Consider the following 27,047-nt stretch of genomic DNA (forward strand, 5'->3'; position numbering starts at 1 on the left):
ACAAAAAGGAGCAGCTCATGCTGAGGTCAGAGTTCACCCACTTTGACAGGATTCTAACCCCTGACATGCTACGGAGGGAGGAGTCAGGCTGTCCGAAATCAGTGGGGGTGCGGGTCAAGCTGCACCAGCTCCTGGGAGAAAATGATGAGAAAGGAAGAATAAGGCGGGCACTGTCCTCACTCACTGGGTAGGAGGAAAGGTAGGTCGCACTAAACCGAGAAGAGCTCTGTGTGGGAGGGACACTGGGCCACGGCTGAAAGCTGCCCGTGAGGCCTTGCTGTGTATTCTCACCCTCCTTGGCTTTTCCCCACCCGAGGTCCTTTGGGAAGAAGGCTCCATAAGGTCACTCCCACCTGAGTTGCCCTTCACCGCCTGCAAATCGCAAACCCTCTCGGCACCCATCCACTTGTGTAATTTTCAAGTTTGGTGATATCCAAGGTGCCCGTTTTCTTGTGTGCCCACCGGAGAGCGTGGGCACTCACTCATCCACTTCTCCCATCAATGGCAGAGCCTCGAACTCCCTTTCCTCCACAACAGCCCAACTCTCCTGGGGCCGGCCACTCACCGCTGTTTCATTCACGCCTCTCTCCCCCTCAGTCGCCCTCAGGTGGTGCTTCTTCCGGAAGCAGAGTCCAACCCTCTGCTCATTGATCTCGTGGCCTTACCCACCAGTGCACTGCCCAAGTGGCCCTGGCACACTGACCTCAATGGCGAGTGTGAAACGGGCAGGAAGTTTATCGTGTAAGGAGTGCGTGTGCGCACACACACAGACTTTGGTGGTCTCTGCTCACGCAGCCAAGTTTCCTGATGAATTTATTACAGTTTTCAGTCTCAATTGCTGAACAGAAAACTGGACTGTAATTCACTATATTACTTAAGTAACATAATTTAACTGTTTTCTACCTTAGGAATTTTCCCTGATCAACAATTTATTATTCCACGTAGTCTTAACAGAAATTGTAAGTGGGGAGAGGAGCTTACTGTCATACTAGGTGAGTATTTCAGAATCCAAGGCCAGCAGTTACCATTCCACTCAGTCTTCACGGCTCCTAATTTGACGTGAAGCCCATGAGAAAATAGACCCAGTCTGAGCACCTCTCCTATTCCCTCCTGGGACTGGTGTGGAAAGGACCTTTGGTTTTTCAGAGCTTCCGTCTCACTCACACAGACGTCCTGGTTGATGAGACGGGTTCTCGTTCCCAACCATGCCCCATTTTTTTTATCCCCACAAGGATATGTTTATTTTGTTTTATTTTTTGAGAGAGAGAAAGGAAGGAAGAGGGAGAGAGAGCGACGTCAAGGCGAGAGGGAAACATCAATTTGTGGTCTCCCATACGCACCCCCAACTGGAGCTCAAACCCACAGCCTCAGTATGTGCCTTGACTGGGAATCGAACCCATAATCTTTTAATGTATGGGACGATGCTCCAACCAACTGTGCCACCCAGCCAGGGCGACGCCCCACCCTTTACCTGTTCCTTCCATCTTGCTCACCCTCCCAGACCAACGGCCACCTTGCTCCAGTTAGTCAGGGAAACACTGACAGGCTTTTAACCACCCGCCACGTTTCAACAAAACTCCACATTCCAGAAATCATTACACACAGGAAAGTTCAGCATCCTGGAATCAGTCCGCATTTTACTTTACAGTACATTCATGGAAGTTCCTGCATTTCCCAAGTAAAGAGATCACATTCAGGTTAGCACTGCTGGTAACAAAATTACACAACTACCCTGGCTTCAAAAACAAGATAGGATGATACACATTAACATTACTTCCCTTTCATACTGCAGAAGACAATACCTCACAAAATAAAAGTCACGTGCCTTTTACAGTCCAGTGTGAAGGCATACTATTTAGGTTAAAATTAAAAGGTGTGGGGCAGGGGTAGAATAAGAAGAGTTTCAAAGCTTAAGACAGCTAAACTGTCCCCCAATGCCACTGTTCTCTTCTGGCCACCAGCTGGCACATTCGCCCTCAGTGCCTTGGGAACAGAGGGACAGAGGAAATCAGAGGATCATTCAACTCTGAAACCCATAACTTCTTAGACTACTCCTGTAAAAACTACTGAAATAACCTGAAATTCTAAAGCAAGTTAGCATTAGTAAGAGATGGTACGACAGGAGCACCTGGAGAAAATTCCTCCAGTCACTGACGGGCACACAAGCTGCAGACATTTCACAAAAACGGAAAACCGTACCACACACAGTAACAGATCAAGTTCTGAAAATACACTTCCACTTTACTGAATGAAAGCACTATGATCACCATGTGCTGGTCCTGAATCAGCTCAGAAAAACAGCTGTTACTTCCATCTGCAATCCTTCGGATGGGCCACATCACATTAGTACCATCTAAGAGTGCGGCCGACTGATGGCGCCAACTCAGAAAAACATAAGGGCTATAACGTGAGCTGTAATGAAGACTAGAATGAATCAGGCAGGAGGAAATTCAGATGTATGAGAATGCACGAAGTTAGATTTGGGTCTTTTTCCTAGATAAAAACCATTGTTACAAAATATTTTGGCCCCAGGTCTAATAGAGCTGGAATGGTAAATTATTAAACATGCAAGCCCCCGCCCAGAAAGACAATGTGCTCATGTAGCACCTTTCTCCTAGAAGTTCAATGTGCTTTCATATAATGGTCAATTCATTGCATAATCAAATACATGATTCAGAAAACACTTGAGCTTATTAATTCCAGTGACTAAACAGAGCCCTGCCAAGAATTTTTGAGTCCTGAACTTACCAGGTTATGAGTGACACTGATACTCATATCTGCTGACTCCAAAAGAAATACCACCCTTTCAGGGCTGAAAAGCACGAAGGAAGAGGAAATAAGACACTACTAGGAAAGCCACAGAACAGCTCAATGAGAACCCAGAGCCAGTGCACATGTTACAGCCCCTGAAGAAAGCCCCAGCAGCCGGGTGAGCAAGGGGAGTGGTGATGTTTTTGAAACCAGAGTGACTTGTAGTTAACTGCCTAACAGTAAGTTCACATAGTAAAATGCAGAATAAGTCAAACATATCACCAAGGTTTACATTATATCTAGAAATATGTTTTATGCTTTAAAAAAAATCGCAACGCACTCCAAAAAAATGTTTTCAGATAACTCATGTACAACAGAAGGCACTGTTATCCGCACAAATCCACTGATTCTGCGTGGCAAAAACCTGAGACGTGCAATTAATCCAATCCGCTAAACCACCTTGGTCGTTCATCCTTTAAAGCATATGATGTGTCCTTTTCAGTCCAATGATTATGTTTTCCTTTAATTTCATACAGTAGCTGCTTAAAATACATATTTCGGGGTGAGGAAGGTCAGAGGTGAGAGTGGATAAAAGTACTGCCCTCTGCCAGGCAGTAACTAGCACAGCAGCGGGGCACCACCTGGCCACTCCAGCCCTCCCTCCCCTTGACGCCCGCATTCCCCTGGCCAAGAGAAATATCCCGCTGACGCTTGATCTTGGTCGGTTGATATTCCATCTTTCAGTTGTTGCTGGGCATAGTCCCAAAGTTAAACGCAGAGAGGACTCCTTTATTCTCAAAGGTGAAGCCTCCCTGTTGTTCAATTTTCTTCTTTGCCTCTAGCATTTGCCAAGAGAAAGGGGAAAAAAAGAGAAGAGTATTTCAGGTGACAAAGCTGGAAATAGCCTCAAAGGAGGCAGATTCTTTATACTTTGCACTGTGAAGGAACATCACTCGTGGTATTAATTATCCTGCCCTACAGACCACTAGCCTTTAACAGACTGTGTCAATGAGAAAGAATGTTTACCATGGTGGAAAAACCATTTGCTAACAATGAGCAAACTGAAAACAAGCCTCAAAGCTGAGTTCCACTAACTCCATGGTCTCTCCTGCTGAAAGGATGCCCAGACCTCTCCTGCCAGGAAGGGCACCTGTGCGGGACCAAGAACCTAAGTCAATGAAAAAAGCACGGGTTCTAAACTCCAGATGCCTGTTCCATGATGTCTCCCACACAAATATTCTTGTAATCACAAAATCTTTTCCACTGATTTTCTAGGAGTGACCATAATAATGTCAAATAATTATGTAGAATAATGGCTCCAGCTCAAAACCCAAAAATCAACAAGAATCACCAATATGTAAAGCCCAACAAAGAGCAATGGAGAGTCATTTCCAGGAATACAAGCTCCTTGCGAGAACTCAAGGTGCCTTTGCTCCTCTGTGCTCAAGGTGTTTGGGAGCGAGATCCAGCTGACTAAGTTCCCCTCGGCAAGACTAATCCCAACCCTTCCGTCTTACCTTTAGCTCCAAAATAAGATGAGGATGTGAACGACGCTATCACTAAAAGACATATATTGATGCACAGTGTTTTGTACAGCTAAGGTACCACAAGTGATTAAAAAGATCACACAATAGTAAGGCCTTATTATCTTGAAAGGTTGGCCTCTAACAACTGAAAAAACAGTATATAAGTGCCACCAGGCTTGTTAAGTCAGGCTGACTTTGGCACGTGGACACATGCACTCTAATCTGACCTGCCACCGTCCTCCGGTGCTCGGCCAGTGTGAACACCTCCTGCAGAGCGCGCCTCTGATCCTCGCTCAGCGGGGCCATCAGCACCTGGTACCAGGCGGCGTCCCGACTCTGCACAGCTGTGGCATTTTGGAGGGGGGAGGGCAGGTGGAGGAGGAAAAGATAAGAGAGCCCAGGGAAAATTATTTCAGAGAATAATAATGACATGATCAAATTACAATGAAATGATCACAGATAGTAAGAGACAAAAATACAGACAAATGCAAGGTGATGGAACTTATTCCAGCAATGGATCATTTCTGAGCATCCCGTCAGTAGCCAACCGTGTGGGGCTAGAAAAGGAAGCTGGATATGAAAAACCTCTGCTTTTCCTAGTTCTCTGCCTCCTTCACCTTCTCCCTAGGGTTTTACTATGAACGCTCCCTAAAATCCAGATCTTGGAAAATACCTATACCCACTTGTTACCATTTTTCTCCAGAATTCTCACTCTGCCTGCAGCTTCAGTATCGCACCTACACCAATAACTCAAAATTCAATTTGAGGCAAGATTTGTGCCTCAATGTCAGCACAACTAAAACTAAAGTTACCACTTCACCTCCCAAGCCTTCTTTATCTCCCTATTTCCATCACAGTTCTATTAGTCTCCTAGTCAACCACTGTACGTACAGCCCTAATATCCTTAACCATGTCCTCTCCACACCCAATTCTATGCTGCCTTCTCAGAATCTCAACTATGTGCTTCTTTCTATCAAATACTGATCCAAAGATGACTGCCCGGCACTCAAGCATTTTAAAATATATTCCAAGACCCCACCCAAGACCTAAAAGCTTCTGCTGATTATGAGGCACATGCATGCCTGGAGGCAAACACCCCCCCTATTCCCATCTCCACATTTACGTTCCGTTTCCCCGAGTTTGGAACGGCCGGCCTTCCCTGTACTCTCTAGTTCCTGCTAACTTTCAATGAAACATAGAGGTGGTTTTACCTTCATTAGGAGTATTTGTAGCAAGACTAAATAATGCCAATACATTATCATTGCCATGTTGGACACAATACTTTTAGACACAAAGATGTTCACTTTAACACTGCTTGTAACAGCAAAAAAACCTGGGAAACATTCATATGTGCATCAGTGGAGATAAATTATGGTACAACCACAGGAATACTATGTAACTATAAAACACAGTATCTGTATTAATAAAATTTTTCCAATTACAATTTTCTAAACATTTTCATTGATTTATTATTTATTTTTAGTTCTATATATTTTCCATTTATAGCTCCCATTTTTATACTGGGTTATTGGTCTTACTGATTTGAAGAAGGTTTCTGTTAACTGTAGATCTTAAGCCTATGATATGTAGTAATAAAGCCTATGATATGATACGATATATGATATGATACAATATATATGATATGAGGTAAATATTTTCTCGCCATCTTCTATGACTCCTTAACTGTATTCATAATGTCCTTTGCTATACAAAATTGGTGAACAGTTCATGTAGTAAAAAGATCCCAAAACTTCTAATGGGAAAAGAAGAAAGGGTTTAGAGAAAAATATGTGAAGATTTAAGGAGTAAAAACATACCTAGCAGAGCTTGGGTAAAAAACTGATATTCATCCACACTATTGTCAAGGTCAAGTGGAGTGCTGAATCCCTCAAGGGCAGTTTCTTCCAATACTTCCTCATCCCAGTCGTCATCATCTTCCTCCTCATCTTCACCTCTTCCATTATTCGACTGCATTGCTTGAGCAGTTACATTCGCCTCCTCTTCATCACTTGAAATCTCCTCTGTGAATCCACGAATCATTGCAAAGGAATCAAAACATATACGAACAAAAAATATAAATATAAAACTCCATAAATAAAACAAAAATTATAAAATGACATTCTGGAAACAGAAAAAACACTACATAATTTTATGTAAAATCATAAAAATAAACTTTATCTTTACTGTAGTTTCCTAAACTGAAAATGACTTTATCATCCTCACTAAAAACAATTTCCAACTATGCCTAAACCTGTGGTCCAGCTGAGCATTACTACTGCTTTGCTATGGCTGCCTCAGGTTTATTAACATAAAATACTATTTAACTGCAGATACCCAAATTAACTTTGTCAAAAAAGATATGAAATGATTGTGCAGTCCAGTGCATGTGTTTTATTTATTTATTTATTTATTTATTTAATGTGAAACTATTATTATATCACCAGTTGCAATGCTGCTAATGGTCTCAGTCACAACAGATTAGCACCAGTATCAAGTGATTCCACCAATAGGTACAATTACCTGACTAAAAAGTACATAAGTGTTTTAAATAGCAATGAGCCCCTACTGAGAATTCAGACTTAACAGTGAGCTAAGCTGATTATGAACTGCTAAGAAATGCTTGAGTGAAGAGATCATTTCTGCTAATAGAAACAGGAAAATACAGAAATGTAAAGAAAAAATAAAATAGTTAGCTATAGACCGGTTAAAAAGTTAAAAGATAAACTGCTTATCACCATGGACTCTGTTTCTATTTTCAGTGCTCATCTGTTCCAGTTAAACCAGTATTGTAAATAACCAACAGACAATAAATAGCTGGATTAAACTGCAAGGCAGTCTTAGAAATAAGGCAAGAAACCATTGTTTTTACCAAATACATAAGCATGCCAACACATATACACATATATACACACATACACATATACCACATGCATAAGCATATACACATACACACATATACACGTGTGTGTATCTGTATATAAATATATATATGGTAAAGGTATAATTACAAACACATCAAAAAGTACTTTTGTTAGTTAATCATTCTATACTTTAGTAAGAAACTCATCGAGAAAGTCTGGAATATTGCAGGAAAATTTCCTTCAAGTCATATTAATTATAAATCAATAAAAAGTGGTCAATACAAAAAATCAGAAAGAGAAAAATCTGCAATTGTTGGCATATACTTAGTAAAAAGCCATAAAACTTCTAGCAAAAAAAAAGAATTACTGCCAAAGACCTACATAGAATTTCATAGAATTTAGCATAAAAAATAGAATTGTATATTTTCCAGAATAATTTGTTTTTAAACCAGAGAGGAAAACCTCTCTGGAGTTTGAACAGTATTTGGAGGTGAACAGTATTACTTCCTGGGCCCTATGAAGCAGCTTCACAGTATCATTCAGTAAAATAAAGATCTGCCCTGGCTGGTGTAGCTCAGTGGATTAAGCATGGGCCTGAGAACCAAAGGATCACAGTTCGATTCCCAGTCAGGGCACATGCCTAGGCTGCAGGCCAGTTCCCAGCAGGGGATACACGAGAGGCAACCATACATTGATATTTCTGTCCCTCTCTTCTTCCCTTCCCCTCTAAAGATAAATGAATAAAATCAAAAAATAAAATAAAGATCTAACATTCTTGATGCTAACAATCTTATTCTCACTCAGTGAAGTAAATCACCTTCATTTATGTACTTTGTTCTAAATGGATAATATGGAAATCACAAATATCTCCCAATCATAATGTTTTTGATGAGCCACCTAAGAATCATTACCAAAAAAATCAGACACTCCACTAATCTGCTGTACTGACACTCCTAAGTCTAATGGTTCATTTAACTCATAACTGCTGCCTTCACTGAGACTGTTAGCACCAAAAAATAAATAACTAAGTACTGGGTTATTAACTTATTGTCAAGACCACTGAATTGTTATAAATGTATTTCCCAGGGTATAACAACATTCACTAGGCTGAATTATAAATTGTTTAAGTGTTAAAAAGTGAACAAATATAAATCTATATCAGATGATATAATAAAGTCAACCAAACCCCAAATATCTGTGAAATGTGCAACAGGCCAAAGAATGTAAATCTGTTTAATGACTTCAAATACAGTAAGATCCAAAGAAAATGCATGCTCAAATCAAAATCAATTATAGCATTCACGGAAATCAGAAGGCTTTACCATTTTCTTCTGTGTCAGTTTTCTCTGCTTTTGAGCGATCTTCCTGGTTTACCAGTTGTCTAGTAGCACAGACCTGCTTCAGTCCAAGGAAGAGGAAAAGAACGGAGGGCACGATCTGTCCCCCCACAGCATCTACCGCAGGAGGTCGGTTGTGCAATTCCAAGAGGATACTCAGTCCTATGATACACATCTTCCGGTCATGATGCCTACAAATGATGAAGGAAAAGTAAATGTGCCTGTGAGCAATGAGGTCAAATTCTGAAGAAATAAAAAAGCAATGTTTAAGGTGTACTCTAAGGTTCGTTCATTGTCATTACAAAGATATATCCCCCATTTTGTACTATATGAAATCCCATGTAAATGAAGTTTGTAAACCAATTACTGCCATCAAAGACCTATGAAAGTCTGCAATTAGTACAGTGAATCTTACTATAATATCGATTTATGGTTAATATAAATGCTGTATCAGGGCCCTGGCATAACAAATTTTATTAGAGCAGGGATACCTGCATTTGACAGCATCAAATGCCTATCCAACGGAGAAAAGGAAGCGTTCCTTAGACTCTGTCTGTATTACACTGGGCTACAAGGTTCTTCAGGACATACACTCTACACTGACCCCAGGCGCCAAAACCGCCACTTCAAAACTCACCATCTAATAAGCTGAACGTAATGTCTGTAAGTAACTCTATTCAATGTCTTCTGCCGCAAGATAAGGAAAATTTAATTATGAAGGAAAAATGACCAATATGTATGACATACATTTTTCTACTGAATGATTCTTCTAAGTTGTTTAAAACTAAAAATATTAAAAATAAAAAGACTACTCTACGGTATAACACTTAAAATTGTGGCATGAACAAAAATTCATTTGCAGTGATTCGATTTGTTTGAAATGAGAGTAATATACAATAAACTTAATAACGAATGTGTTACAAGCTTCTGTCATTCTTCATTATTTGCACTGCTTGATTCATTCAAGTGACTGCTGCCAGAGCAGCATGCCCCAACAGGGACCACGCCTGTCCTGGGGGCGTTCTCATCCACGCAGCCCTGAACTGGCAGTGCATACCAGGTGTCAAAGGCATCACAGCAGGAAAGATGACTGATTAGAAAGTGGGGCTCTGAAGAACCCAAGGAAGCACAATCCAAGTGTGCCCAACCTAGGGAACAGCTGAGACAGCGTTTCTATCTTTGGAAAAACTGCTTATAGATGGTAACAAAGAGATAAGCGAACCAACTGCTAAGTGTGAAATGACCAAATCTCTACTCCCTAAATCTTTGTCAGAAGCAACTTTAGACACTATTTCTTTTTAAAGTATGTTCATCCATTTTCAGATTAAGTATGAAATCTAAAACAGGGCCAGATTCCAGTCTCCTACAAATAGAATAATTCGAAGAAATAGAGCAGCTTATAAAACGCTGCCCTACTCCCGTTCTACCACTCTCTGCCCACCACTCAGCAGTGTTTCTCCTGCTGGAAGTCTTTCCCCACCCCAGCCAATTTTTCTAAATGGTATCTTACAAAGTTTAAAAAGAACATTCACTATTTCTAACACTTTAAACACATCAGTCAACAATCTAGCTCAAATTCTAGCATAACACAGTCACTACAACGTCCTGGCTCACTCCTGTGTGTCAGGTCACGTGAGGTAGGCATGTAACCACTTTGGAATCTCACTTTGCCTACGTCAGAAAACCAGGACAGTGTTTCACCTAAGTCCTAACTCTCCCACCAGGGCAGCACCTGGGCCACACTAACAATCCTGACCTCATGTTTGAGAAAGGGCTCCCTTGAGACCTGCAAGGTCCCTGGGACAGTACATTATACGCTACCAGAGTAGATTATACACTGGTCACTTCCTTACAAACCTGACCCCATGCATGACTCCATGAATGTCTGTACCCCTGGAAGCTCCACAGTCATGGGACCTGGACGGACACTTAGTTTTTGTTATATGCAGACAGAGCAATATGTGCAAGTCAAAAGTAAAGAAGAAGGGCTACACCTAATTTTCAGAGCCAGCGTTCCTTCCTTCTAGTACATTATACTGCTGAAACACATTCTTCATTATCTAAAAATTAAATATTTTAATGTACTAAAAATTATTCTTAAAATATGAAGATTATCTTTCTATATGCTATTACATGCACATATTAAAAATTCAACTTTCCAGAAACAGAAATGCAGTGAAAAATCAAGAAAATACATACCCAAGAAAACAATCTGTATCATTCATCCACTGATTTATGAACTGTACAGTTACAGGCCCAGGGTTGTGAGGCAACTGGATTCTCTCTAAGGTATGCAGCAGCAAATCGGGGTTATAGTACAGGGCGGCAATTGCAACCTGAAGACACATAGTACGGAGCTCGCTGGTTTTGACCCCTCGGGTTAATCTCTCCAAAACAAGCTGAACAAAGGGTGGAATGCACTAGAGGAAATAAGATGAGAGACACAGAGAAAAAAATGAACATTGGTAAAAAAATATAATCAATAAATAAGATACTCAATAGTAAAAAAAATACTTTGCTTATTTAAATCATTATCAGACATATTAAATTTATATTCCAGAAAAAAACAGAGCAACGAAATGGCCAGAGAGAGGTCCTACAGCAAGGCTGAGGGGTCTCCTTTGCTTTTCAGGGTGGATTACAGTTCGGTGGAGATTGTCCTAAAAAGTCCACACCTAAATGGAGGCAATAATCCAAGTACGGTCTCAGTCTTTCCATGTTTAAGGTGTAAACAGGAAAAATAATCAGTAAACAAACATTTTTCTTTTTACGTAGTATTTTCATTTCTGGATAAAAAAATAAAGAACCTGGGAATACTTCAATAGCACACACAGAAACAAAGTGAAAACTCAAATCTCTGGGAATCCGACTGTGCAGAATTCATACATGTATCTTCTTTATGATTTGCCTGAGGGCCCCTTAGATTATTACCTATTTTTCCGTGAATCCCTTTCTCAGCTAAAATGTAAGGTAAAATTTCCAAACTGCATGAGTATCTATCTTTCTTTGTCTCCCATTGGGCCTACTAACCAGGCCCGACCCTGCTTAGTTTTCCAAGATCATACACGACAGGGCATGTTCAGTGTGGTATGGCCATAGACTCTTTCTCTGTCATTTAAATAGGATTTTCCACCAGCAAGCAAGAACTATAGGCTATTTTTTTAAATTTTCCAACATAATATAAACACGTCCATCAGGAATGTAAATTTTAAATATACACATCAGGTAAGAGGCTTTCCGCACGTGTTACCTGATCGATTCCTCTCCCTTTGCACTGAAGAATGATGACTTCAAGAAGTTTGGCAGCATGGCATTCTGCATCTTCCCCTGCATCTCCACACAGCACCTGCCGCAATCACAATTAGCTCAGCAGTGAGTGGCACTGCATAAAATTTGACCAAGTCAAATATCAAAGCAAATACCTCATAAAAATTTAGCCATTAAATCATAGCTTTGCTTGCTTTTTAAGTTACCATGCCAACTCAAAGAGGAAAAGTCAAAACAAAGTCTATCAATCTTCTTTATTCTAATTCCTCACAGAAGGTAAAAATTCACTTAACTTTGGTATAATAAAGTAGACTATATGAGTTAATTATCTGGATACATGAGGCTTCTCTTCTTTTGATTTAATTTTACCGTATTTTTCCCATTACCATTTAGTCCCCTTACGTCCCACCTCCCCGGCAATCACCACGCTGCTGCCCATGTCCATGAGTCCTTTTTCTTTGAAAGGCACCAAAACAACAAAACAATTTTAAAATTTTTAACCCTTCCTGTTGAACAGTAAAACAAACCCTGTGTTTTCCCAGTCTTTTTGAATTGTCTACATGCACCCATTTTTTCATAATAATAATCCTAATTTGGTATTGTACACTTCTTAAGATTGCCAGAAGAAAGCAGAAGTTGCTTATGTTAGAAATGAAGAAAAATTTGAGTTATGAAGAAAATTAGAGTTCAAACACCAGACATAAAAAGAACAAACTTAACCCAAAAAATAAAGGTGAGACAGAAAATATATAGACAAAAAGAGGTAACAGAAACCAAAAACAGATCATCAAAAAAAAACTTCATAGATAACTTTTATATAAAAAAAATATTTTCAAAAAGCAAGGAAAACAAAATAGTAAAGTATCAGAAATGAAAAAGATATATTCCTGAGGCTGCAAATAAAGAAGAGATTAAAAATAAGAGAATGCTATGGGGAACACCCTATTGCTTATATATTTGAAAACGTAGAGAAACTGGATAACTTCCTAGACGAATACAATTTAAGAAAACTGAATTAAAAAGAAATTCCAGATAAAGATGACAGATTGAATGCTCCCATTTAATATTCTTCCTTCCCAAAAAGCCATTAAAAAGATAATACAAAGATTTCAGAGATATACATTCACAAAGATAGAGAAAAGGAAAAAAGAGACAGCTATAAAATTTTTAGAAGCTAGAAAGCAGATGGAACAGTGAGTTGAATAGTAAGCAGATAGCTGCTAAAGCCAAGAATCAACCCTATTTACATAAATCTAAAATTCTACCTCTAGGGCCATGTACCCAGATCTGCGAATGGGCTCTGGAACCAGAATGCCTTCCAGCTCCGCCATTCAGTAGCTGTATTTTCAGAAAAGCCACTTACCCTCTTTTCGTCTCACTGTCCCCTCTATAAGGAGGACAATCACATGCCTCCCTAATGGGGTTGCATGATACAGAAAGAAGAAAATCACTCCATTTTCCCAAAAGTGCATTTACTTGGGTTTTTGTAGGTTGGTTTTGTTTTCCCACCCCCACTCTCTCAAAAGGAAAAAAACAAAATATATTTCAGTAATTTAAAAATCAGATTAAGTCTGGCTCTGGCGCCAGACTGCCTGGGTTCAACTTTGGCTCCAACACACAGTGAGTTAGGACAATTCACTAAACTTCAGGCATACTGCAAGCAACTGGGGTTCAACCTCCTAAAGATTAAATGTTAGTATGTATCGAGTGCTTAGGAACAGTAAGCACTCGATACCTGACGCACAGTAAGGGTTCAATAACTATTAATGATCATTAAAACCAAGAAGATGAAACATTTCAGTACTTGACAAGTCCATCATTGTGAACACTACTTTTATTCTCCTGCCATAGTACAAAGCAGCTCTAAATTATAAGGGACCATGTACAACAGCTTTGGTTTCTGCTTGTTGCTTTCCCTTCCTCTTTTCCTCACCAGCAGCTGTTTCTGTAACTCAGGAAAAACTGAAGAATGCCAAGTGATTATGATTTAACAAGCTGGGCTATTAGCACTAAGGGAATCTTTAAAAACCATGATTCTGCTCCTTCAGTTTATATGTGAAGAAATTCAGTGACTTCTCCAAATCTTCCAGGGTCTTTGGAACTGAACTGGGACCTAACTCAAATATGCTGATTACCGGTTCAGCACTCCGGTCCACGTCCCTGGTGAGGAAAACAGGTTGTACACTAATATTTTGCTCCCAACTCCAAGGCCAAACTTAGCTTTGGCTATTTGAGCTTTCTAAACTCTGCTAGCTGCATGCAATACAGTTTTATATTCATATGTATTTACGTATGTACATGCTGCATACTCACCTACAGTGAAGGGAAAAACATTACTTATGTTTCCCAGTAAGGGAAACATTACTTAGTCATTAATGGTTCCCAGATATAGCTAACAGAAGGCCAAATCTAACCTGTGACAAAGATAGCTCAGTAGACAATCAAGGTTTGTGCATAAATGTTAACAGTTGCCATTATGTAGCTTATAAATTATCCTGGACTGAGTTAAATGATGCTGTTTCTCCAACAATTTCAATCTTCTGTCTTACATTATTTATGGTCAAATTACCTATATCTAGCAACTTCTAATATGTACAGTCAATTCAAAGAAAAATCAATGACTGGCCAACTGTGTGGTTATTTTCCTAGCACTTTAATTAAGTAGCAAGTCTGCACTTTTGAAAAAAGCAAACACAAAGAAAATCAGTTACCTCTGAATATTATAAAGTACACAGCTATAAAAGTGGCAAACATTCTTAAGAACAACACCATATGAAATTTTCAAATTGCAATTCCAAACTCCATTTTAAAAACACAAAATAGCAAATATATGTTGATGAAGACAATACACAAGAACTACCATATTTTGACAGGTATAACGCACACTTTTATGCCCAATTTTTGAGGGAAAAATAAGGATGCGCATTATACATGAGTATAATGATTACATGCCATGGGTATAATAATGGGGTAAAATAATCCCGTGTATAATGCACACAAAAACCATGGGAGTACCTCATTACACAGCAAAATATAGTAAATGTATAGGAAACAAACTAAAAGAGTAAAACACTCAAAACTACAACAGCTGATTAAGGCATGCTTACCTTTCTACACATTGTGAAAAGTATTTCTAAATGCTTTGGATTTGATAGTAAAGTATTTGTATCTATTGTCACATAATTATGCAGGAGAGGCATCATGTCTGAAAAAAAATTTCAAAATCCCAATGAGACTTGAGTAACAGGAGTGGAAATAAATTATTACCACTGAAACCACATTGCTGTTGCACCCAAACATTATTATCTTCCCTTGCAACTACAAAATGCTAGAAACAAAAGCGACAAATCTGCCCTACTTTCAGAGGAAGAAAACATGGATCCGAAAGAATAAAATGCTCATCACTGCCCTACTTCCAGAGGAAGAAAATATGGATCCGAAAGAATAAAAAGAAAAGATGTGGTTTTTCTCTATAGCGATCGCCATCTAACACACTACATGTTGTCTTACGTGTCCGGGCATTTCTATACATTCCCTCCTCTCCCACTAGAATGAAAACGTCGAAAGAGCAAGGGCTATTTTGTTTACTGATGCACTGCTGAGCTTAGAACAGCACTTGGAACAGAGTCAGTATTCAGAAAATATTAACTGAATCGCTCTGATTGCAAACTAACTTAAGATATAAGAGGAAACACAGGCTCCCTCTTACTGCCTGTATTCCTGAGGCTGAAAATCACTGCTAAAACGGCCCCAGCCTTTGCTCATCAGGGAAATAAGAACGATTATTTTCTGATTAGTACTAAAATCATCTATGTCTTTAGTTCAAGTATCAAATGAAATAACGTATACACACACAAAAAAGCAAAAAATGTTACATGGTCAAAACCATACCTGTAAAGTATTCAAAACAATCCTGCTGAAAAACCTCGTATAATATTCCTAGAAGCTGCCACATTTGAGGGGAAATACCGTGGCAGGTTAAACTATAAGCCAGTGAGAGAATTTCTTCATAGAATTCTAGAAAATAAGAAAATCTTTAGTTAGAATGCTAGGAAAGAGCACAAAATGAAACACGGAGACCACGCAGGAGGACCGAGACTGCACCCTCCCACACGTGCCTCTTGCGGCTGACACGAGCCCTTCTCGGCGCTCACGTCTTCAGCGACCTGTGTTCGCCACCTTCCCTTTCTTACCGAGACCCGCCCCCGGCTCAGTAAGGCAACCTTTTGTTTTTACTAAACTTACATAAAGTACTGAATATTCTGTAATATATAAAATATAACTATTTTAGATATAGTTTGCTTATAAAACTGTAATAGAAATAGATACAAGAAGCAACAGATGTTTTGTGTATTGCTCATGCACAGGGTTTTAAATTTACAAGTAATTAATATTCTTTGGAGAGTTTAATAAGCTAGGCTAAAATATCTGCCCGTCTCAAATATTTTTACAAACTCTATACTGGACAGTATTTTCTCAATTTATGTAACTTACAAAATTTATATAGTATTTTTTAATCTATCAAGACAACTATACCCACTATAAAGTTGAAGAGTCCAAAGGGGATGTTCTTGCATTTGCACATATATTTATTATTACCAAAGTCAGAAGGGAATTATGTCTAAACATACAAACAGAAAACACCAAACGCAATGTAAAAATTCCTAATTAAGTCCTTCCTTGTCACTGAGCAAAAAAGTCTAACTTCAATTTTTTTTCCTTTTATTAAAAGGAACTAATATTCACCCTGGACGCTTGAATAAAGTTTTTTTTTCTGTAACATTATTTAAAACAATATATTCAAAAACTAGCAATGCAGATATCTGCCTTAATGAAAGCAAAATACAAGGGTAAATCACAGATACTGGGAAATAATTTATGTAAGACAGTCACCTGAAAAACAACAAATTATCTGAATATAAAATTTCTGAAAGTTCTGTTCATCATTACCCTACCCTGGAAGATAACAAAAAGAGAACAAATGCCTCCTCCTAACATGTAGCTTAAAGACAAAAAAGGGGGCCCAAGGGAAATAAAGGAAAGAATAAATAAATGGGACTCCATCAAATTAAAAACCTCTGCGTGCCTACAGAAAACATCAGCAAATTGAAAAGGGAACCAACCGTATGGGAAAACACATTTGCCAATGATCTAGGGTTTGACCTCCCAAATATATAAACGACTCACATGACTCCACACCAAGACAAACAATCCATTTAAAAATGGGCAAAGGACCTAAACAGACACTTCTCCAAGAAGTACATACAGAGAGCTCAGAGACCTACGAAAAGATGCTCAGCATCCCTAGCCATCACAGAGATGCACATTAAAACCACAATGAGATACCACTTCACACAGATCAGAATGGCCATCATAAACAAATCAACAAACAAGTGCTGGCAAGGTTGTGGAGAAAAGAGAACCCTAGTACACTGTCAGTGGGAATGCAGACAGGTGCAGCCACTGTGGAGAACAGTATGGGATTTCCTCAGAAAACTAAAAATGTAACTGCCTTTTGACTTGGCAATTCCACTGCTGGGATTATACAACTGGGAATCCTGAATCTCCAATTCAAAAGAACCTGTGCAGCCCAATGTTCATAGCAGCGTTATTTACAATAGGCAAGTGCTGGAAATAGCCTAAGTGCCCATCAGTAAATGAGTGAATCAAAAAACTATGGTACATTTACACAATGGAATACTACGCAGTAGAAAGAAAAAAGGAACCCCTACCCTTCATGACTGCATGGATAGAACTGGGGAGCATTATGCTAAGCAAAACAAGCCAGGCAGTGAAAGACAAATACCACATAATCTCACTTATAAGTGGAACCTAATCAACAAAACAAGCAAGCAAAATATAACCAGAGACATGGAAATAAAGAACAAACTGACAGTAACCAGAGGGGAGTGGGAAGGGAGATAATGGGGGAAAGTAGGGGAAGGGTCATCAAGGAACGTGTATAAAGACACGTTCCTTGCCCCCCACCCATGGACAGAGACAACAGGGGTGGGGGCAAGGAACGAATATGGAAAGTGAGGTATGGGTAGGGCAGGGGAGAGTACTAGGGGGGATGGGGACACCTGGAATTGAACAATAATAAAAATAATTTTTTAATAAACTCTGCGGGGGAGAAAAGACGGGGCCCCGTATTTCCTTCCACACTGTTGAAACCACAGCGTGGGCATAGGACCTGGCCACTCAAAACCAGGACTTTGAAACTTGAGGGAGAAACTAGAAGGCACAAAACTATTACAGATGATTTTTTGTGGCTGTGCTAGAGTCCAGACTGCGATGGGCAGCAGCCTAGGACCCAGCGCTGACAAAGGCAGCTCTGGCCTTCTAAGTAGACAATTTCTATGGCAGAATCCTGCTGGCTCTACCCAACTCCAGCCTTCCCATGGATTCAGTAAGCCACCAAATATCCTCCCCCTAGATTCCATTTATGCTTAAATTGACCAGAAGTTATTGTAATCACTCTCAATCCAGAAGACTAAATGTTAGGGTAGGCTGGTTTTATGAAGTTTGACTTTGTGTACATGATAAAGCATTTAAAGCAGTAATAGCTAAGCCTGGCTTCTAGTGAATAAAATTTTATGAGTAAATCAGCAACGAAAACAGGTAGAGAAGGAAGTGCAAGTGGGATAATGGAAAGAAACTGGACCATAGACATAAACATGGTCAGACTGCTGTGGGTGGGGTCCTGGAAGAACAGATTCAACCTGTGACATCTTCCAGAACCGTACATATTTTGTTTTTATCTGAGATCCTGTGTGGTCAAATATTGGTTCAAAAGGGCCATCAGCATTAAATGCATCACAGCTAAAAATATGAGAGATTATCCATCTTCCTGGGACTTGGGAAGGGACGAGTGATTCAAACCATGGTTCTCCTCTCCGCTCTGCTCCCAAGAAATAGGTCCCTTTCCTTAACATCCTGATGCTAAAATCAAATTCTCAAATCAAATGCTGGTATAGGTGGATTATAGAAGGCTGGGATAAACTATTCCTATTTGCCTTACTTCAGAGTTTTCCTCAAGATTACTTTAAATTTAAATGGAGAATTTTCCCTTATAATCTCTTCCATAAGTAAGGATAAAAGTGAACATATTCTTTTTAAGCTTATTACCTTCCCAATTTTAACATCTCCAATGGCAATAATAATAATATCCTGAAAAGTAGAGATAAGTAATCACAAAATAATTCTTGCTGCTATCTAGAAGAAAAGCAAATATTTGTAATTCGAAAATACTTGAGCAATTAAAAGATAAAAAAACTTCTCTACCTCCCTTTGTAGATGCATTTAAAGTATAATTTTTTCTTTCATAACAGATTGTATTGGTGGTTTTGAGGCTAAGTACACAGACATTTCAATTTATACACAATTCCTAACATACATACCACACACCTAAAAAACTCAGGTAGTTGTGGTTGTTTTCTAAAGAGTCACTCCAAGTGAGTTCCCAGCTGAACATATGGAGGCTAATTTTCCTTAATAGAGTTTCAAGTACCAATAGCTTCAAATGTTGACATGCTGTTATATCAAAGTCCCGCTAATTCACAATTTAATATCATATGCTCTACATAATCAGACTTCCGATCTTTCACAGCAGATTAACAAAGTAACCAGGAAAACTGGACCATCATTCCAAAGATGTTACAGAGTGCATACAATTCTAACAGGGAAAACCCAAACCAAGGAGTGACTTTTCTGTAAGCAAACAATTCTACCAAAAACATGAGAATAGAAGCAATTTAAAATGTTCACGACATATTAAATGCACAACTGACTCCAAATTGCCACTTCGTGTGCTCTGCATTACAGGATAAAAAATCGGCTCCATCTATGGACTGTTAGCTGACACCCAAGATACTCAAAGCCTCCCATATTCAATATACCACTATTTTTCGGTTGTATCAAAAAAACAACCAATATACCACTATTTCTTGGTTGTACCAAAAAAAGCTCTCAATGCTTTTGAGAGCACTGTGGTGAATGCTCTCAAAAAAACAAAAGCATTCACACTTAAAAAATGGGATGAGGTAGAATTTCCCCCTCCTTAAAAATGATTCTAGAGATACAGAAACTGGCATTAACAGAATACTTAATAAACATACTCCTCTGGATTGCACAAGGAGGGAGACAGGGACCACGGGTAAGACACGGCACGTGACGCCCAGCAGATACACCTGCTTTCTAGGCGGCTTCAACCGAGGCCAGACTCCTGTTTTTAGTGTCTCCACTTTGTTTCCTAGTGAGCCGCTTCAGCCTGTCTTCCCCCTGCTGCCCTTTCCCCTGCTGTTTGCATTTTTTGTCTGCAGATTTATCCTTTCCTGCCACCTGTTTCTACTTTGTTTCCACCTTGCAAAAGCAGGTTTAGCTGACACCTCACTGACCTCCTCCTTCACCGCCCCCTCCTCAAAGCAGGCCTTCCTCCTGTGCATCGTGACAGCGGGAACCTTCGCACACCTGGGCTGCCTGGCCACTGCCGCTTCTTTCACATTAAGTATTAGGTATTTTTTATATCTCTTAGCTGTGTCTTAGTATAATACTCAAATAATTCCAAAACAGTTGTCCCCCCTTATCCACAGTTACCATGGTTATTCCCATGGTTTCAGTTACCTACAGTCAACTGAAGTCCAAAACTATTAAACGAAAAATTCCAAAAATAAACATGCTTAAGTTTTTAATTGCACACTGTTCTGAGTAGAATGATGAAATCTTAAACCATCCCATTCTGTCCTGCTGGGGATGAGTCATTCTTTTGTCCAGAGAATCCACAGTGCTTATACTACCTGCCCATTGTTGAGAACCGCCCTGCCTGGTTTCAGAAACTGTAACCCCCCCCATGGCTAAGGCTGAGTGAGAGACCTTGGGACCACAAGCCACTAAGGAGACAAAGCTTATCTCCCTCCCCGGCAGGGGCGCTGAATCTGCCCCCTTTTACTTCACCCTGCTTGGCGCCAGGCAGATGACTGGTCAGCCAATAAGGGGTAAGATTCCTCAAGGGAGGGATGACCTAAGACAGGCATGGTCATGAAGGGGCCCTCAGGGAAGGACTTGGGGGTCTGTAGAAAAAGGGGGTGATGGACCCTCAGCCTTCAGCTTTGACACAGCCTGAGTCCTCATTCTGTCTGTGAGAACTCTCCTAATTTCTTGGCTACCTCACCTCCCCTGCCTGACTTAAGCCTGAAACAATGCTGGTGGTGGGTGCTGCCCTGTGCTGGAAAGGGCAGGTTCTCTGTGGCAATCAGTCCTAAGAAAGAATGCACAAAATCATGTGAAACCTGCTTTGCTAAGAATGCCCTCAGTTTTCTGATAAGGGTCCAAGCATGAAATGAGTTTGTTTTCCCAAAGTTTTATAGCCCTTTAGCTATCTGACCCTGACTCAGAATGAGTCCTCAGAGTTCTTTGTATGTTATCTATTATATGATCATTACTGCCTGACAGTGACTGATGAGCTTTACCTGTATTCCTATGCACACCGAACCCAATAAAAGCCCACTGAGGAACAGGCTCCTGGCCCTTGCCCTTTGAGAGACCGACCGCCTTTCCTCCCCAAGCAGATCATGTCTTGGTAGACTTATTCTCATCTGTGGCGACCGGGGGGAACCCTGCAGGCGGAGCCCCCCCACAATCCATGACTTAGTAGCCCCCACTTACCAGATTGACTGTCACAGTCTCACTGTTCCTGCGTTCCATCATAATGATCTTGTTTTACTAAACAATGGCCTCAAAGCCATTCATATAGCTTTTATTACAGTATACTATTATAAGTGTTCTATTTTATCACTGTTGTTAATTTCCTACTGTGCCTAACTTATAAATTGAACTTTATCATAGCTATGCATGTACAGAAAAATACAGTTACGTATGGGGTTTGGGACTGCCCACAGTTTCAGGCACCCGCCGAGGGTCTTAGAACACGTCCCCTGAGGAGAAGTAATAGCCTCCCCCTTACCTGCTTTATACAAATGGATGCTTTGCTGAACAGTGAAAGCTGGCCTTGAGTGCAGTAAGAGTTTAACTGCGACTCTAATCATGTCATGAATCACTGTTTATTAGTGTAACACTTTCATTAAGAATTCCTCCTGTTTCCACAATAGCCAGGCTTACAAAATAGCAACCGAATTTCTTACAATTACTAGCGACAACTCTTTTCTGGCTGCTAGATTATGTTACCTGTTTTGCATTTGCTCTAGTAAGAAAGTAAAGAAAGGCCCTTGTGTCCAGGGATCCTATTAATAGAAAGCACCTCCAAGTTACTGTTTCATCTGCATGAGAATCACCTGGAATATTCAGTAAAAATGCAGATTCCTGGACACTGCCTCAAATTAAGAATCAGAATCTCTGGGACTTCTTCACTTTAGTGAAATCCAGGCATTTTCACTTTAACTAGCTCCTTAGTGATTCTTAGGGGCACCAAAGTTTGAAAACTACTGCTTTATAGCAGTGACTTCAAAAACAAGGAGTATATGCCCTAGGCGGTGTGCAAGATGATCCACTGAGATGGGAGAAGAGTGTACCGGAACACCTTTATTCTCATCCTTTATACTTCTATTTTTGTGTATGTAAATGTTGTAAGTAATATATGTATACTGCCTATAAATATACATTCAAATATTATCCATATATATTAGAAATACATGCTCAAGTTTGGCGACAACGGCTCCAAAGCAGTAACAGGCTTTTCTTGCATCTCTCTGTTTCTCTGTGGACTACACAGGGTGCCTCTCGCTCCAAGTCCAAATGCCTTGGGACTAGCACCTTCAACAGGCTTGAATACATGGAAAAGGAGCCCCCTCTACAAATTTCTGTAAGTTTACAAAACCCAGCACAGTTACGAATTCTACTCAGAAGTCAGGCACTAGAGCAGACAGCATAGCAATGAAGCCACACTTCTGATGAGACACACCCGTCACTGCACAATTTTCCGCCCCAGATTCAAGTGACCTCACCTGAACCCCATACCCCACCCCAGTTATTGGTTTCTAAAATTGTAAAATTTTAACTTCTCTGCCCTTTAAAACTTCTAAGACCAAAGTTTTTTATTGGATGTATCAAAGTTTCTCTCTAAATAAAAACACAGATATTAGAAAGTACATAAAAAAACTGAAGAGAATGCCATCTTCTTGAATTTAAAGGGCTAAAAATGTACTGAGAGTTCATCAGATTTTTTAAAATTCTCAATTCACATTTTTATTCAACCTTTAAACTTACCAATTACATGTTTCTGTAAAACGAGATCAATGATCCGTAGACAGATATTCTCTAACTGCTGAGTAACCTAAAGACAAGTTTTAAACAGTTTAAAATTCATCATAACCCTTAAGTTAATCTATAAAGTTATAACTATCCCAATAAAAGTACCAATAGGGCTTTTTTGAGAGAAGTTGACAAGTTACTTCTAAACTTCATGTGAAAAAAATTAAACATGTACGAATACCAGAAAATTCTAAAATGTAAACCAATTATGGAAATGAGAATTAAATCCATAATAAAATTACAAATTAAATTTCTTACCTATTTTATTCCAAAATAAATTCCTAATAGATTAAAGATTTCAACATTAAAACTTTAGACATAAAAAATTCTAGAAGATATACAAAGAATTGTGTATAATCCTAAAGAAAAAAAATTACTCAAAGCCCAGAAACCAGAAATACATATATGGAGTCACCTGGTATCAAAAATTAAAAATGTCTGCATAGAGCAGGTAGAAATCAGAGGTAAATGAAAAATTGAGGGAAACATTTTCAAATGATAACACAAAGATAAAACTTCCCACACATGAAATCATATCAACAAAAAGGCAGGCAAAAAATTACAAAAAAAATAATAAATGGACCTTAACCTTATAAACATATGTTTAATACATAATAAGAGTACAAATTCTTAGCACAGGATTAACACTTTTCACCTATCAGACTGGCGATGATCTAAAAGTAGACTTTAGTCCTGGAGGAGTGGCTCGGTTGGTTGGAGCATCGTCCCATACAACAAAGGGTTCGGGTTCAATGCCCGGTGGGGCACATGCCTGGAGAGCAGGTTTGATCCCCAGTTGGGGTGCCTGCGGGAGGCAACCAATCGATGTTTCCCTCTCACGTCAATGTTTCTCCCCTTCCCTTCCCTCTAAAATCAACACATATATCCTCGGGTGGGGATTTTCTAAAAAGTAGGGATTTACATAGATTTAGGACAACTGGACGTCCACTTAACAGGAGATGATGAAACCCATTAACAAGGGACTGGTTAAATAAACCTGATACATCATACAAAGGGATATTATGCTGCTATTAAAAATATGTGACTTTACTGACTAATATGGAAGACTCATAAAGAAACATTAAGTAAAAAATGGCAGATGAAAACCGTACGCTATCATTTTCATTACAGAAAAAGGCACATACTCTACTCACTTGTTCCCAGGATATTATAATAGAAAAATCTCTGGCAGGACACAAAAAACCTGGCAAAGGAGCCTCCTCCTCGCGAGGAGGAGCAGATACACGGCTGAGCTGAGTGAGAGGGTGAAATTTCACTGAACACCTTTTCGTACCTTGGAATTTTCAATATGTGTTTGTACGAAACAGTTTTTTAAATTAGAAAAAATGAAAACGCACTCTACGTTACATTTTCATCTAAGTGTCCTATTTCAATTTTCATAAACTATAATATTCAGCTAAAACAACTGTCTTAAAGTTCAAATAATCAAAAATTTCCCAGTTTAAAATCTGTCAATATGTTTAAAACCATTAAGCACAGCTGCATATGCTCAAGATCTGCTTTTAAACTTGTAATTGTGCCCGTCACACATTATTTACATATTAAGCACATACATGTGACATTCCCTTTCCAGAAAATATTATTTTTAAAAAGTCTGCTTTTAACAACCTGAAATTTAAAATCATGGGACAGGCAACCAGGAGACAATATTCCGGTCCTTGTTTTCCCCCTAATTATCAATGACAGCGCTTTTCAAATGATGGACCACAAGAATTTTTAAAACATGCGACACCTAACTATTCAGTCAGGGGCACTGACCCCTTTCCCTTAGACTGTCAAATAAAAAGATGACAACAGCCAACACAACAACAGCCGTGTAGTATGAATGAATCAAAATTATACCTGGTGTTTTTTTTTTGGTCACATTACCAAAAAAATTTTTTTTGGTGTGCCACAGAATTTTAGTAATTAGTTTGTGTGTGGCATGAGAGAAAAAGGTTGAAAATCACTAATCTGTGTCCTTGGAAAAGCCATTTGGCCGAAGGCTTTAAGTCTTTCCATGTGTAAGTGAGGAAGCTGGATTTGATTAGTGCTCTCAGTTTTAGCCCTCACCTCTCTTGATAATTAATCACAGTAAGTTCACATGCTCCTTTAACTTTACTTGAAATTCAAAATAAATTTAATATCAAGTAAATAAAGTAAAACAAAAATATAAAATGCTGTTTAGTTTTCAAAATAATCCTGCCGCTCCTTCTACTACTCTCCACCCTCCGCACAGACTTTGGAAAACTGGACGAGGTGATCTCTCAGGTCTCTTCCGATTTAAAATAGAAGTTCTACCTACAAGGTGAAACAATTACCCTCAAGTATACTGTTAGGATTTAATTTGGAACACCTCACTGTCCCCAAGAGGGCCATACGGTTTCAAAAGGATGCAAAACTAAAATAAAATAATGAATGTGGAAACCGAAACTCACATTAAGCCTTTTAGGTGAAAGAAGGCCTACCCAGGCAAAGAATATCAAACCGTTTCTAAGGATTTGGTAATCCTGGTTTGCTTTGTGATAAACACAGGATAAATCAACAGCCACGGAGTTTAACAATGTTATTTAAAGAACTGGCACCTGCTTCCTAAGTCCTCGCTGTATAAAACAAGAGCTGCCCTCAATGCCAAACAAGTCAACTGAGCTCACAGAAGTCAAGAACACAAATGTAATTTGAATGAAGGAAAGGCTCTGTGATACCTGTGGAGGACAGCAGCGGTTTTAGATGGGGGTAAACAAATGCATTATCAGAACGAATGGACAACAAACCCAAAACTTGGTGACCCTGAACACGTCCCTTGAGACTACCCAAACCTTGTCTTCCTCTTCTGCAGGGGACACTGCTGCTGCCTGCTCCACCTAACTCAGGATGGCAGGGGTAGGAGTCTGCCAGCCAACGGGTGGGAAAGCACTGGATGACTCTCTGCCCATCTCTTTTCCCAAACTGTTCTGGAATTTGGCTTAGGAAAAATTATGTTTTAAGCTCTTCTTCCCTTCCACCCTCACAATAATTGTTACATCAGAATTTGGTTACATTATTTAATATTTGCCACTGTGACTGAATAGCTATCACTCTCTACCAAGAAGACCAGACTATGGATTACACAGGGGAAACTCATGTCTTATTCACTTTGGTATTCCCTAAAATCTAGCCTGGCACAGAGCAGATGCGATGTACTGAACTTAGTTCAGTTCAGGACAAAAGGATACAGTACATACCTATAACCTCACGTAATATTTTCTCCCAATCATTTTAATATGTCTTTAAAATTTGAGGATAATTTTTAACATTTAGCAACATAATTCAATTTAAAGTCAGGACTTTAAAATGTGTGCCCACCAACCACATGAATTTCAGTTAATGTACTATAATGACGAAATAAATCACAAAGACATCCCACCTCTTTATGGTCTTCAACAACTGTCAAGACAGTGTCAATGGTGTGTAAAATTCCCATGGCCATCACTGTTTTGTCTTCCACTTCTTCATAGTCATCACTTTGAAGAACTTTGCCAAATATCTCTGCCTATGAAATTAACATCAACATATTCAATAATCAGTATCGTCATACCCACTCCTCGGTACCATAAGTGAGCAAAGAACAGTGTCACACACACAAATGCCGGCAAAGTTATGCACTTTGCCGAGTGATCAACGACAGAACCTGTCATGTTTTAAACATAGCCGTTTTTTCCTTATCTAGTCGCTGGAGTAGGATATACATTAGCTATCACAATCAGAGAGCTAATATTTAACTTCTGGTTGTCATTAAACAAATACATCCAAAATCTAGGAAAACTGAAATCTAGTAAAACTCAAATGAAAAATTCGACAGAAGCTTTAGAGGACAAAGGCAAGGAATCACCTAGGAAAAGAGACAAAAAGAACAGACACGGCAGACGGCAGAGAGAGGTAAGGAAACCAGAAACTCGGTCCTGGCCCAACATTCTACATCAGAGCTCCAGGACAAAAAAAAAAAGCAGGGAAAAATTCATCAAGGAGATAATATAAGAAATTGCCTAAAACTGAAAAAA

The 27,047-nt window shown here is 39.3% G+C and overlaps 1 protein-coding gene across 1 annotated transcript in view; it reads right to left on the reverse strand.

Moving 5' to 3' along the window:
- Nucleotides 1–1,610: 1,610 nt before the first annotated feature.
- The window catches only part of IPO8 (importin 8), a 55,651-nt gene continuing 30,214 nt past the window's right edge, over nucleotides 1,611–27,047 (reverse strand). The window contains exons 16-25 of the mRNA XM_037139772.2: nucleotides 26,414–26,539; nucleotides 22,963–23,029; nucleotides 15,634–15,759; nucleotides 14,850–14,947; nucleotides 11,726–11,821; nucleotides 10,675–10,895; nucleotides 8,461–8,666; nucleotides 6,095–6,298; nucleotides 4,505–4,621; nucleotides 1,611–3,589 (exon numbers count right to left, since the gene is read on the reverse strand). Coding sequence (XP_036995667.2) covers nucleotides 3,492–3,589; nucleotides 4,505–4,621; nucleotides 6,095–6,298; nucleotides 8,461–8,666; nucleotides 10,675–10,895; nucleotides 11,726–11,821; nucleotides 14,850–14,947; nucleotides 15,634–15,759; nucleotides 22,963–23,029; nucleotides 26,414–26,539 — 1,359 coding nt within the window. The 3' untranslated portion in view covers nucleotides 1,611–3,491. The remainder of the gene's footprint in view (nucleotides 3,590–4,504; nucleotides 4,622–6,094; nucleotides 6,299–8,460; nucleotides 8,667–10,674; nucleotides 10,896–11,725; nucleotides 11,822–14,849; nucleotides 14,948–15,633; nucleotides 15,760–22,962; nucleotides 23,030–26,413; nucleotides 26,540–27,047) is intronic.

Source organism: Artibeus jamaicensis, unplaced genomic scaffold (assembly GCF_021234435.1).
Source record: "Artibeus jamaicensis isolate MK-2021 breed Jamaican fruit bat unplaced genomic scaffold, CSHL_Jam_final contig_233, whole genome shotgun sequence".
In the NCBI taxonomy this organism is placed as follows: domain Eukaryota; kingdom Metazoa; phylum Chordata; class Mammalia; order Chiroptera; family Phyllostomidae; genus Artibeus; species Artibeus jamaicensis.